This window comes from Rhinoraja longicauda, unplaced genomic scaffold (genome assembly GCF_053455715.1).
Source record: "Rhinoraja longicauda isolate Sanriku21f unplaced genomic scaffold, sRhiLon1.1 Scf001105, whole genome shotgun sequence".
NCBI classification, from domain to species: domain Eukaryota; kingdom Metazoa; phylum Chordata; class Chondrichthyes; order Rajiformes; family Arhynchobatidae; genus Rhinoraja; species Rhinoraja longicauda.
Window position 1 is genome coordinate 5904 of NW_027602321.1, and position 15253 is coordinate 21156.

At 43.4% G+C, this 15253-nt stretch overlaps 1 protein-coding gene across 1 annotated transcript; it reads right to left on the minus strand.

Moving 5' to 3' along the window:
• Nucleotides 1–13093: 13093 nt before the first annotated feature.
• On the minus strand, nucleotides 13094–15148 carry LOC144591552 (zinc-binding protein A33-like; the record flags this gene model as incomplete). The annotated part of the gene is made up of 3 exons (XM_078395644.1): nucleotides 13094–13279; nucleotides 14807–14902; nucleotides 14994–15148. Coding segments are annotated over 3 exons (437 nt in total), but the record flags the coding sequence as incomplete, so codon positions are not given.
• Between the last annotated feature and the right edge of the window lie 105 nt (nucleotides 15149–15253).

Here is a 15253-nt window from a genome sequence, read left to right on the forward strand (position 1 = left end):
TATTTAAGTTCCCACATATTCCAAAATTTAGATTGTATTAGTTAAAGGTGGGAATCCTACATAAATAAATATTTATTTAAGTTCCCACATATTCCAAAATGCAGATATTAGTTAAAGTTATTGATCCTACATAAATAAATATTTATTTAAGTTCCCACATATTCCAAAATGCAGATTATATTAGTTAAAGTTATTGATCCTACATAAATAAATCTTTATTTAAGTTCCCATATTCCAAAATGCAGATTATATTAGTTAAAGTTAGGAATCCTACATAAATAAATCTTTATTTAAGTTACCACATATTCCAAAATGCAGATTGTACTAGTCAAAGTTATTGATCCTACATAAATAAATATTGATTTAAGTTGCTGCATATTCCAAAATGCAGATTGTATTAGATAAAGTTATGAATCCTACTTAAATAAAGTTCCCACATATTCCAAAATGCAGATGATATTAGTTAAAGTTATTGATCCTACATAAATAAATATTTATTTAAGTTCCCACATATTCCAAAATGTAGATTGTATTAGTTCAAGTTATGAATCCTACATCAATAAATATTTTTGATAAAACACAAGACTTGTTTATTCTTTATCCCATCAGCAATAAAACAGACAGGCAAGTTTAAAAAACATACCAAAAAATACTTTTTTCAAGTAATAAATATTTTTAAAACATTTTCTTTTCAACAACTCCATCCGAATTTCCACAGGTTACACATTCAATGCAGATATTCATTTCCAAATTTACACAGAATCCCTTATTTGGAGTCTCTCTCTCTCTCTCTCTCTCTCTTACCTGTTCTTGTAGCTGTGATAGCTGCACCTTTCTCAGCTTAACCCCCAGTCTAGTAGACACTCCCAGTAGTTCCCCATGGGGGTCCAGCACCAAGCTTGTGATCACCATCTCTTTTATCTGCCCCCTCCAACCTGAGGGACCAAACAGACATAACAGGCATCTCCCTGAACCAATAATACAAAGGACAGCTCAATGCACAATGTTGCAAAACCCCAATAGGATCGATGCACTCAAGAGACAGTTTGCAAAATCATTCTGCAAAGTATCAATTTGAAGTAACTCCTGGACCATTGTCCATCTGCAGATCACCCTGAGCCGCCCAGACTGGCAGGCACCATTCAAACACAAACCGAAAGCAGACAGGGGCTGAGCAATACTGACAAATCTCTCTCACTATTTTTATTTAAGTTGCTGCATATTCCAAAATGCAGATTGTATTAGTTAAAGTTAGGAATCCTACAGAAATAAACATTTTGGATAAAATATTTTTGATAAAGCACTCAGTCAGTTTGCAAAAACATTCTGCAAAGTATCAATTTGAAGGAACATGGGGAACTCCTGGAGCAGATCACCCTGAGCCCAGACTGGCAGGTGTTTAAGTTGCAACATATTCCACCAAAATGCAGATTCTCTTAGATAAAGTTATGAATCCTACACAAATAAATCTTTATTTAAGTTCCCACATATTCCAAAATGCAGATTGTATTAGTTAAAGTTAGGAATCCTACATAAATAAATCTTTATTTAAGTTCCCACTTATTCCAAAATGCAGATTGTATTAGTTTAAAGTTAGCAATCCTACATAAATAAATATTTATTTAAGTTGTTTAAGTATTCCAAAATGCAGATTGTATTAGATAAAGTTAGCAATCCTACATAAATAAGTATTTATTTAAGTTCCCACATATTCCAAAATGCAGATTATATTAGTTAAAGTTATGAATCCTACATAAATAAATATTTATTTAAGTTCCCACATATTCCAAAATGCAGATTGTATTAGTTAAAGTTAGGAATCCTCCATCAATAAATATTTTTGATAAAGCACAAGACTTGTTTATTCTTTATCCCATCAGCAATAAAACGGGCACGTTGTTTTAATATCAAAAAATACTTTTTTCAAATAATAAATAGTTTAAAAACATTTTCTTTTCAACAACTCCATCCGACATTCCAAAATGCAGATTGTATTAAAGTTATCAATCCTACATCAATAAGTATTTATTTAAGTTCCCACATATTCCAAAATGCAGATTGTATTAGTTAAAGTTATCAATCCAACATAAATAAGTATTTATTTAAGTTCCCACATATTCCAAAATGCAGATTGTATTAGTTAAAGTTATCAATCCCACATAAATAAGTATTAGTGATTAAATATTTTCGATAAAGCATAAGACTTGTTTATTCTTTATCCCATCAGCAATAAAACGTGCAAGTTTTTTTTTAAAATATCAAAAAATACTTTTTCAAATAATGAATAATTTAAAAACATTTTCTTTTCAACAACTCCATCCGACATTTCCACAGGTTACACATTCAATGCAGATATTCATTTCCAAAATTTACACAGAATCCCTTATCTGGAGTCTCTCTCTTACCTGTTCTTGTAGCTGTGATAGCTGCACCTTTCCCAGTCTAGTGAACACAGACACACTCCACGAGGATCTAGCACCAAGCTTGTGATCAACATCTCTTTTATCTGCCCCCTCCAACCTGAGGGACCAGACAGACATAACAGGCATCTCCCTGAACCAATAATACAAAGGACAGCTCAATGCACTGTGCTGCAAAACCCAATAGGATCGATGCACTCAAGAGTAAGTTTGCAAAATCATTCTGCAAGGTATCAATTTGAAGTAACTTCTGGAACATTGTCCATCTGCAGATCACCCTGAGCCGCCCAGACTGGCAGGCACCATTCAAACCCAAACCGAAAGCAGACAAGGGCTGAGCAATACTGACAAATCTCTGACTCCTTATTTTTATTTAAGTTGCTGCATATTCCAAAATGCAGATTTTATTAGTTAAAGTTAGGAATCCCACATAAATAAACGTTTTGGATAAAATATTTTTGATAAAGCACTCAGAGTCAGTTTGCAAAATCATTCTGCAAAGTATCAATTTGAAGGAACATGGGGAACTCCTGGAGCAGATCACCCTGAGCCCAGACTGGCAGGTGTTTAAGTTGCAACATATTCCACCAAAATGCAGATTCTCTTAGATAAAGTTATGAATCCTACATTAATAAATCTTTATTTAAGTTCCCACTTATTGCAAAATGCAGATTGTATTAGTTAAAGTTAGGAATCCTACTTAATAAATCTTTATTTAAGTTCCCACATATTCCAAAATGCAAATTGTATTAGTTAAAGTTGGGAATCCTACATAAATAAATCTTTATTTAAGTTGCTGCACATTCCAAAATGCAGATTGTATTAGTTAAAGTTATGAATCCTACATAAATAAATCTTTATTTAAGTTGCGGCATATTCCAAAATGCAGATTGGATTAGTTCTAAGTTATGAATCGTACATAAATAAGTTTTTATTTAAGTTCCCACATATTATAAAATGCAGATTGTATCAGTTAAAGTTATGAATCCTACATAAATAAATCTTTATTTAAGTTGCTGCATATTCCAAAATGCAGACTGGATTAGTTCTAAGTTATGAATCCTACATAAATAAGTATTTATTTAAGTTCCCACATATTATAAAATGCTAAATTGTATTAGTTAAAGTTAGGAATCCTACATAAATAAATCTTTATTTAAGTTCCCACATATTGCAAAATGCAGATTGTATTAGTTAAAGTTAGGAATCCTACATAAATAAATCTTTATTTAAGTTGCTGCATATTCCAAAATGCAGATTGGATTAGTTCTAAGTTATGAATCCTACCTAAATAAGTATTTATTTAAGTTCCCACATATTATAAAATGCAGATTGTATTAGTTAAAGTTATGAATCCTACATAAATAATTCTTTATTTAAGTTGCTGCATATTCCAAAATGCAGATTGGATTAGTTCTAAGTTATGAATCCTACATAAATAAGTATTTATTTAAGTTCCCACATATTCCAAAATGCAGATTGTATTAGTTAAAGTTAGGAATCCTACATAAATAAATCTTTATTTAAGTTGCTGCACATTCCAAAATGCAGATTGTATTAGTTAAAGTTAGAAATCCTACTCTCTCTCTAATTCTCTATCTCCCTCTAATTCTCTATAATTCTCTATTATTTCTCTCTTTCCAAATCTATTCACTCTCTCTCTCTCTCTCTCTCTCTATAATTCTCTCCCCCTCCTCTAAATTATAAAAGATAAAACCTACTTTGCCCAATGTGGGTTGTTTTTAAATGTGCTATACAAATAAAATTGACTTGACTTGACTCCTCTCTCCCCCCCCCCTCTCTCTCCCCCCTCTCTCTCCCCCCTCTCTCTCTCCCCCCTCTCTCTCCCCCCCTCTCTCTCCCCCCTCTCTCTCTCCCCCTCTCTCTCTCCCCCCTCTCTCTCCCCCCTCTCTCTCTCTCTCTCCTTCCTCTCTCTCTCCCTCCTCTCTCTTATAAAAGATATTTTATAAATGAAAGCTCGTGGCTTTTTGAGTTTGTTTGTGAATGACTCTCTCTCTCTCTCCCTCCTCTCTCCCCTTCCCTCTCTCTCTCTCCCCTTCCCTGTCTCTCTCTCCACCTCTTGCTATTAAAAGATATTTTATAAATTAAAGCTCGTGGGTTTTTGAGTTTGTTTGTGCCTGTGTGACTCTCTCTCTCTCCCCCTCCTTTCTCTCCCCCTCCTCCCTCCTTCCCCCTCCTATCTCCCCCTCCTCTCTCTCCCCCTCCACTCTCTACCCTCCTCTGTCTCCCCCTCCTCTCTCTCTCTCCCTCCTCTCCCTCCCTCCCTCCCTCCCTCTCTCTCCCTCCCTCCCTCTCCCTCCCTCTCTCAAACTCTCCAAAGCGATCTCAACTTTATTTCAGTTCTCAATGTCGCCCGTCGGGTGGGCAGCTAATTGATAATTGGTGGGATTGCTGATCCTTGGGGAAGTTGTGGGTTTTTTCAGGTCCACATGTGCTCGCTGTATCTGGCAACTAAATGGCCGCCACATGTGCTCGCTGTTCCTGGCAACAAAATGGCCGCCACATGTGCTCTCTGTTTCTGGCAACAAAATGGCCGCCACATGTGCTCGCTGTTTCCGGCAACGAAATGGCCGCCACATGTGCTCGCTCTTTCTGTCAAAAAAATGGCCGCCACATGTGCTCGCTGTTTCTGGAAACAAAATGGCCGCCACGTGTGCTCGCTGTTTCTGGCAACAGAATGGCCGTCTGAGGCAGAGAATCCCAGATTCACAACTCTCTCTGACTGAAAAAGTTTCTCCTCATCTCCATTGTAAATGGCCGACCCCTTATTCTTAAACTGTGGCCCCTTGTTCTGGACTCCCCCAACATCGGGAACATGTCTCCTGCCTCGTACGTGTCCGACCCCTTAATAATCTTGTACGTTTCGATAAGATCCCCCTCGGTCTTCTAAATTCCAGCGAGTATAAGCCCGGTCTATCCAGTCTTTCTTCATATGAAAGTCCTGCCATCCCAGGGATCGATCTAGTGAACCTTCTCTGTACTCCCTCTAAGGCTAGAATGTCTATCCTCAGGTTAGGAGACCAAAACTGCACACAATACTCCAGGTGCGGTCTCACCAAGGCCCTGTACAACTGCAGCAGAACCTCCCTGCTCCTAAACTCAAATCCTCTTGCTATGAATGCCAACATACCATTCGCTTTCTTCACTGACTGCTGCACCCGCACGCTTGCTTTCAATGACTGGTGCACCATGACACCCGGGTCACGTTGCATCTCCCCTTCTCCCAATCGGCCACCATTCAGGTAATACTCTGCTTTCCTGTTCTTGCCGCCAAAGTGGATAACCTCACATTTATCCACATTATATTGCATCTGCCATGCATTTGCCCACTCGCCTAATCTATCCAAGTCACTCTGCAGACTCCTAGCATCCCCCTCGCAGCTAACACTGCCACCCAGCTTCGTGTCATCCGCAAACTTAGAGATGTTGCATTCAATTCCCTCAGTCCAAATCATTAATATATATATTGTAAATAGCTGGGGTCCCAGCACTGAGCCTTGCTGGGACCCCACTAGTCACTGCCTGCCATTCCGAAAAGGACCCGTTTATTCCTACTCTTTGCTTCCTGTCCGCCAACCAATTCTCTATCCACCTCAACACTGAACCCTCGATACCGTGTGCTTTAAGTTTGTACCCCGATCTCCTATGTGGGACCTTGTCGAAGGCCTTCTGGAAGTCCAGATATAACACATCGACTGGTTCTCCCTTATCCACTCTACTAGTTACATCCTCGAAAAATTCTATAAGATTCGTCGGGCATGATTTGCCTTTGGTAAATCCATGCTGACTTTGTCCGACGATATCACCACTTTCCAAATGTGATGCTATCACATCTTTAATAACTGACTCTAGCATTTTCCCCACTACCGATGTTAGGCTGACTGGTCTATAATTCCCCGTTTTCTCTCTCCCTCCCTTTATATAAAAAGTGGGGTTACATTAGCTACCCTCCAGTCCTCAGGAACTACTCCAGAATCTAAAGAGTTTAGAAAAATTATCACTAATGCATCCACTATTTGTGAGGCTACTTCCTTAAGCACTCTGGGATGCAGCCTATCTGGCCCTGGGGATTTATCGGCCTTTAATCCGTTTAATTTACCTAACACCACTTCCCGACTAACCTGGATTACCCTCAGTTCCTCCATCTCATTTGACCCCCGGTCCCCTGCTATTTCCGGCAGACGGTTTATGTCTTCCTTAGTGAAGACAGAACCAAAGTAGTTGTTCAATTGGTCTGCCGTCTCCTTGTTCCCTATGACCAATTCACCTGTTTCCGACTGCAAGGGACCTACATTTGTCTTAGCTAATCTTTTTCTCTTCACATATCTATAAAAGCTTTTGCAGTCAGTTTTTATGTTCCCTGCCAGTTTTCTCTCATAATCTATTTTCCCTTTCCTAACTAATCCCTTTGTCATCCTCTGCTGGACTCTGAATTTCTCCCAGTCCTCTGGTATGATACTTTTTCTGGCTAATTTATATGCTTCATCTTTTGTTTTAATACTATCTTTGATGTCCCTTGTTAGCCACGGATGCACCACCTTTCCTGGTTTGTTCTTTTGCTAAACTGGGATGAACAATTGTTGTAGTTCATCCATGCGACCTTTAAATGCCTTCCATTGCATGTCCACCGTCAACCCTTTAAGTATAAATTGCCAGTCTGCCTTGGACAATTCACGTCTCATACCCTCAAAGTTACCTTTCTTTAAGTTCAGAACACTTGTTTCTGAATTGACTTTGTCACTCTCCATCATAATGAAGAACTCCACCATATTATGGTCACTCTTGCCCAAGGGGCATCGCACAACAACACTGCTAACTAACCCTTCCTCGTTAGTCAATACCCAGTCTAGAATGGCCTGTTCTCTCATTGGCTCCTCGACATGTTGGTTTAGAAAACCATCTCGCAAACATTCCAAGAAATCCTCTTCCTCAGCACCCCTGCCAGTTTGGTTCACCCAATCTATATGTAGATTGAAGTCACCCATTATAACCGCTGCACCTTTAGTGCACGCATTTCAAATTTCCTGTTTGAGTGCACGCATTTCTAATTTCGCTGTTTCTGTCAACAAAATGTCCGCCACATGTGCTCGCTGTTTCTGTCAACAAAATGGCCGCCACATGTGCTCGCTGTTTCTGTCAACAAAATGGACGCCACATGTGCTTGCTGTTTCTCTCAAAAAAATGGCCTTCTGAGGCAGAGAATCCCAGATTCACAACTCTCTCAAAAGTTTCTCCTCATCTCCATTCTAAATGGCCTACACATTATTCTTAAACTGTGGCCCATGGTTCTGGACTCCCCCAACATTGGGAACATGTTTCCTGCCTCTAACGTGTCCAACCCCTTAATAATCTTATATGTTTCGATAAGATCCCCTCTCATCCTTCTAAATTCCAGTGTATACAAGCCTAATCGCTCCAGTCTTTCAACATATGACAGTCCCACCATTCCGGGAATTAACCTAGTAAACCTACACTGCACGCCCTCAATAGCAGGAATATCCTTCCTCAAATTTGGAGACCAAAACTGCACACAGTACTCCAGGTGCGGTCTCACTAGGGCCCTGTACAACTGCAGAAGGACCTCTTTGCTCCTATACTCAACTCCTCTTGTTATGAAGGCCAACATGCCATTGGCTTTCTTCACTGCCTGCTGTACCTGCATGCTTCCTTTCAGTGACTGAAGCACTAGGACACCCAGATCTCGTTGTACGTCCCCTTTTCTTAACTTGACACCATTTAGATAATACTCTGCCTTCCTATTCTTACCACTAAAGTGGATAACCTCACACTTATCCATATTAAACTGCACCTGCCATGTATCTGCCCACTCACACAACCTGTCCAAGTCACCCTGCAACCTCATAGCATCTTCCTCACAGTTCACTCTGCCACCCAGCTTTGTATCATCTGCAAATTTGCAGTCTGCAGTCGCTCCAGTCTTTCGACGTACGACAGTCCCGCCATTCCGGTGATTAACCTGGTGAACCTACGCTGCACGCCCTCAATAGCAGGGACGTCCTTCCTCAAATTTGGAGACCAAAACTGCACGCAGTACTCCAGGTGCGGTCTCACCAGGGCCCTGTACAGTTGCAGAAGGACCTCTTTGCTACTAAACTCAAACTAGGAGACCAAAACTGATCTATTGTGTACATGGTTGGAGGTGTGAATGTAAAACAAGGGGCCGAAGCTGCCTTCATGTCTGGTTACTCCAATGTGATCATCGCTTCTATTGTGTAGCCCTGAGCTCTGGGATAAAGTGGAGATAGGTTTGGAGAGTTTGAGAAAGGGAGGGAGGGAGGGAGGGAGAGAGGGAGAGAGAGAGAGGGAGGGAGAGGGAGAGGGAGAGAGACGGGGAGAGAGAGGGAGAGGGAGAGAGATTCACCCACGTACAAACAAACTGAAAAAGCTACGAGCTTTAATTTATAGAAACAGAAACATAGACAATAGGTGCAGGAGGAGGCCATTCGTCCCTTCGAGCCTGTACGCACCGCCATTCAATACGATCATGGCTGATCATCCAGCTCAGTATCCCGTACCTGCCTTCTCTCCATTACCCCCTGATCCCTTTAGCCACAAGGGCCACATCTAACTCCCTCTTAATGCACGGTGGGATTTGCTTAGTAAAATGGCGGGGGTTCTTACTGAAATGGCGGGTTTGCTTAGTAAAATGGCGGGGTTTCCTTACTGAAATGGCGGGGTTGCTTACTAAAATGGCGGGGGCAGAGCGCACAGCGGCGGTGTTTGCTTACTAAAATGGCGGTGTAGCTTACTGAATGGCTGGGACAGAGCGCACAGCGGCGGGGTTTGCTTACTAAAATGGCGGGAGGAGAGCGCACAGCGGCGGTATTTGCTTACTAAAATGGCGGGGTAGCTTACTGAATGGCTGGAACAGAGCGCACAGCGGCGGGGTTTGCTTACTAAAATGGCGGGGGGAGAGCGCACAGCGGCGGTATTTGCTTACTAAAATGGCGGGGTAGCTTACTGAATGGCTGGGACAGAGCGCACAGCGGCGGGGTTTTCTTACTAAAATGGCGGGGGTAGTGGAGCGGCGGTATTTGCTTACTAAAATGGCGGTGTAGCTTACTGAATGGCTGGGACAGAGCGCACAGCGGCGGGGTTTGCTTACTAAAATGGCGGGAGGAAAGCGCACATCGGCGGTATTTGCTTACTAAAATGGCGGTGTAGCTTACTGAATGGCTGGGACAGAGCGCACAACGGCGGGGTTTGCTTACTAAAATGGCGGGGGTAGTGGAGCGGCGGTATTTGCTTACTAAAATGGCGGTGTAGCTTACTGAATGGCTGGGACAGAGCGCACAGCGGCGGGGTTTGCTTACTAAAATGGCGGGAGGAGAGCGCACAGCGGCGGTATTTGCTTACTAAAATGGCGGTGTAGCTTACTGAATGTCTGGGACTGAGCGCACAGCGGCGGGGTTTGCTTACTAAAATGGCGGGGGCAGTGATAGCGGCGGGGATTGCTTACTGAAATGGCTGGGACAAAGCGCACAGCGGCGGGGTTTGCTTACTAAAAGGGCGGGATGGCTTACTAAAATGGCGGGGGCAGAGCGCACAGCGGCGGGGTTTGATTACTGAAATGGCGGGGGGAGAGCGTATAGCGGCGGGGTTTGCTTACTAAAATGGCGTGGAGGGAGCGAACTGCGGCGGTATTTGCTTACTAAAATGGCTGGGAAAGAGCGCACAGCGGCGGGGTTTGCTTACTAAAATGGCGTGGGCAGTGAGAGCGGCGGTATTTGCTTACTGAAATGGCGGGGTTTGCTTAGGATTCCTAAGTTGAACTGATACAATCTGCATTTTGGAATATGTGGCAACTGGAATAAATATAGAGAGTCAGAGAGAGAGAGAGAGAGAGTGCACTCGCCTCTTTTATTGATTATGGGATAAAGAATAAACAAGAGTTGTGTGTTTTATCCAAAATATTTATTAATGTAGGATTCATAACTTGAACAAATACATTCTGCATCTTGGAATATACAGCAACTTAAATAAATATTTATTTATGTAGGATTCAGAAATTGAACTAATACAATCTGCATTTTGGAATATGCAGCAGCTGGAATAAATATAGAGTCAGAGAGAGAGAGAGAGAGAGAGAGGGAGGGAGAGAGAGTAAGGCAGAGACGGGACAGTGCTAACATCCATCCATCCATCCACAGAACAGAGGGACAACTGGTATAAACTTGCCTCATTGTCTGGAGTGGCTTCCAAATCAGTAGATACTGGGATCTGAAGGCTACGCTCCAAAGCCCCCATTCTGACCACAACCGACTGACTAGCTAATTAATTTATTGCATCGTATGGGAGGCATATTCGCAATCTTGTTTTACTCCTGTACAATGACAATAAAGATATATTGTATTGTATTGTATTGTACAACTGCAGAAGGACCTCCTTGCTCTTAAACTCAAATTAGGAGACCAAAATTGCACACAATACTCCAGGTGTGGTTTCATAAGATATTTAAGATAATTAGGGGATTGGACACATTAGAGGCAGGAAACATGTTCCCAATGTTGGGGGAAGTCCAGAACCAGGGGCCACACAGTTTAAGAATAAGGGGTCGGCCATTTAGAACGGAGATGAGGAAGAACTTTTTCAGTCAGAGAGTGGTGAAGGTGTGGAATTCTCTGCCTCAGAGGGCAGTGGAGGCCAGTTCGTTGGATGCTTTCAAGATAGAGCTGGATAGAGCTCTTAAGGATAGCGGAGTGAGGGGGTATGGGGAGAAGGCAGGAACGGGGTACTGATTGAGAATGATCGGCCATGATCGCATTCAATGGTGGTGCGTACAGGCTCGAAGGGCTGAATGGCCTCCTACTGCATCTATTGTCACCAGGGATTAGACAAGTTAGATGCAGGAAACAAGTTAGGTGTTTCAATCTGTGTGCATTGGCGTGTCAATCAGTGTGCACAGGCGTGTCAACCAGTGTGCATAGGCGTGTCAATCAGTGTGCATAGACGTGTCAACCAGTGTGCATAGACGTGTCAATCAGTGTGCATATCTCTCCCAGCCAGGGGAGAAAAAGCGCCTCTGATTGGCCGCCGCGCCCAAGGCTATGGCGTCATCTGTTGCCAGGGGTGGAAAGAGGCCTTTGATTGGATACCGCGCCATAGCGCGCATCGTCATCTGTTGCCGGGGGGCAGACGATTGGCCGACGTCTCCTGTTGCCGGGGTGTAAAGGGACCTCTGATTGGCCACCGCGCCCATGTCTATGGCATCATCTGTTGCCGGGGTAGAACGGGACCGCTGATTGGTCGCCGCGCCCATGCCTATGGCGTCATCTGTTGCCAGGACATAAAAGGGATGTCTGATTGGCTGCCGCGCCCATGTCCAAAGCGTCATTTAGTGCTAGGGGAGAAAGAACGCCGCTGATTGGTCACCACGTCACAGCGCATTGCGTCATCTGATGCTAGGGAGAAAGAGCACCGCTGATTGGCCGCCGCACCCATTTCTATAAAGGTCATTTAGTGCTAGGGGAGAAAGAACGCCGTTGCTTGGTCAGCACGTCACAGCGCATGACGTCATTGATGCTAGGAGAGAAAGAGCACCGCTGATTGGCCGCCACGCCCATGTCAATGGCGTCATCTGTTGCCGGTCTACTCACACACACCTCGATCCGTGACCATATCCCCCCCCCCCCGTCCTTGACAAACTCCACTGGCTCCCCCCCATCCCCCAGAGAATCCAGTACAAAATCCTCCTCATCACCTACAAAGCCCCTCCATAACCTGGCCCCATCCTACCTGACCGACCGACCGCCCGCCCTCCTCCACAGGCACACACTCCCACCCACCTGCACCCTCCGCCGCTCTGCCGCTCGCTGCCAATCTCCTATCCCCCCCCCCCCCCCCCCCCACATCCGGACCAAACTCAGTTCCAGGGCTTTCTCCATCGCTGCTCCCACCCTCTGGAACTCACTACCCCCAAACCGTCAGAGACTCCCCCACACTCACCACATTCAAAACATCGCTGAAGTCTCACCTGTTCAGTACTGCCTTCAACCGCTGAAGGTCACCTCACCTACTGTCTCCTTTCTCTGTTCATTTATTTATTTACTTATTTATCTATTTATTCATTTCCCTATGTTCTCAAAATCTCTGTAAAGCGTCTTTGAGTGTATGAAAAGCGCTATATAAATAAAATACATTATTATTATTATTATTATAGTGTCAGGACCCATCTAGGAGTGTTTATGGTTACACATGGTGTCAGGATGTTGCCAGCAGTGTGTGGGATTACACATGGTGTCAGGATGTTGCCAGCAGTGTGTGGGATTACACATGGTGTCAGGATGTTGCCAGCAGTGTGTGGGATTACACATGGTGTCAGGATGTTGCCAGCAGTGTGTGGGATTACACATGGTGTCAGGATGTTGCCAGCAGTGTGTGGGATTACACATGGTGTCAGGATGTTGCCAGCAGTGTGTGGGATTACACATGGTGTCAGGATGTTGCCAGCAGTGTGTGGGATTACACATGGTGTCAGGATGTTGCCAGGCTTCACTATGCACACATTCTCACCTGGGTGTGCACAGGATTTCACAGATCTCTTCCACAACCTGATGCATTGCCAAAGCCTTGTACAATTAACGCCTGGAGGAATTGAAATAATACAGTGTAAACAGTGGGTGTAGGATATGTTAGAGTTCCTCCTGAATAGATTTTAAATTCTCTTCGATCTCCCCAAGATTTTTCTTCATTCTTTTCAGAATCCTCTTCTTTTCCTCCCGGATATCTGCCAGTACCCGCTGCTCTTTCTTAGTGAGAACCTGGTGCAGTTCAGCAAACTGGGATGTGATCTTGGACTGAAGGTTGTGTGACTGTTCCTGTGAAATGAAAGGTGAAGATCAATATTTCATGTCACTGATTATGGTTCCTCGCGTCTTTACTGGTGACATTTGACCTGTGCATTTTTATTTGCTTTGGCAATTCAATAGTTTTTCTAAATGCTTCTAAAATATCGTGAGGGTAATCTTACAACCCATCAATCCTCTACCCCTAATGCAATTCCCAGCTGCCTATTCCTTCTCACGTGTCCATTAATTCCCATTTATCCATCCACCACCCTCTAGTGGGGTGCCGCAAGGCTCATTGCTGGGACCGCAGTTATTTACAATATATATTAACGATTTAGACGAGGGAATTAAATGTAATATCTCCAAGTTTGCAGATGCCACAAAGCTGGGCGGCAGTGTGAGCTGCAAGGAGGATGTTGTGAGGCTGCAGGGTGAGTTGGATAGGTTGGGTGAGTGGGCAGATGCATGGCAGATGCAGTAAAATATGGATAAATGTGACGTTATGCACTTTTGTGGCAAGAACAAGAAGGCAGATTATTAGATTGGGTGTCCTTGTTCATCAGTCACTTAAAGTTAGGATGCAGGTACAGCAGGCAGTGAAAGTAAGCATGCAGGTAGAGCAGGCAGTGAAGAAACCTAATGGCATGTTGGCCTTCATTGTGAGAGGATTTGGGTTTTGGAGCAAGGAGGTCCTACTGCAGGTGTGCAGGGTCCTGTTGAGACCACACCTGGAATATTGTGTGCAGTTTTGGTTTCCTAAATTAAGGAAGGACATTCTTGCTATTGATGGAGTGCAGTGTAGGTTCATCAGGTTAATTACTGGGATGGCAGGACTGACACATAATGAAAGAATTGGTCGACTGGGCTTGTATTCACTGGAATTTCGAAGGATGAGAGGGGATCTTATAGAAACATGTAAAATTCTTAAGGGATTGGAGAGGCTAGATGTGGGGAAAAATGTTCCTGATGTTGGGGGAGTCCAGAACATGGGGTTATAGTTAAAGAATAAGGGGTAGGTCATGATCATATTGAATGGTGGTGTTGGCTCGAAGGGCCAAATGGCCTACTCTTGCACCTATTTTTCTATTTTCTGTTTAGGACTGATATAATAATAATAATAATAATAATATATTCCTTTATTCGTCCCACACAGGTGAAATTTACAATGAGGTGAGGACAATTATTTCACCCAAAGAGTTGTGGATCTATGGAATTCTCTGCCTCGGAAAGCAGTGGAGGCCAATACCCTGGATGTTTTCAAGCGTTAGATGTAGCTATTTGGGCTCACGGAATCAAGGAATATGGGGGAAAAGCAGAAACGGGGTACTGAATTTGGATGATCAGCCATGATCATACTAAATGGCGGTGCTGGCTTGAAGGGCCGAATGGCCTACTCCTGCACCTATTGTCTCTGCAGCGCCCGAGGCCAGGATCGAACCCGGTCCCCAGAACTGGGAGACAGCAGCAATACGTGTGTCACTGCGCTGCCCTGTTATTACACACATCACAGGGATCAAACCTGCACAAGATCAGGAAATCGAAACTTAAAAGCCTCACCAGAACTCCAGAAATCTTCTCTTTCTGTTGCTGCTCCATTTGCTGGATCCCTGATTTATATTTTGTGAGAGACTGGATGGAAGATTTCACCTGATCCTGGAATTGTGTTTGGGAATCAGAAAATTAAATGGTTGAACAGTAAAAATGGAATTAAACAATGATGCGATTAAAATCGGTTTGCTTTTACCTTGTGGTTTTCAACAGCTTCTTTAACCGGCATGAAGCTGTGAGACTTGTGTTCCCGCCCAGCTGCACAAATCACACAGATCAGCTTCTTATCAGTTTCACAAAACAGCTTCAGTTCTTCCTGATGTTCCTCGCAGTGAGGTTTACTTTCCTCCTCTGGAATTATTTCCCGATTCAGGCTCAGTGTTCGAGCTTTCTCAGCCAGTCTAACTAAGGCCCGATTCACCCTGAGGGTGCGGTCTGTAAACTCCTCTCTACATT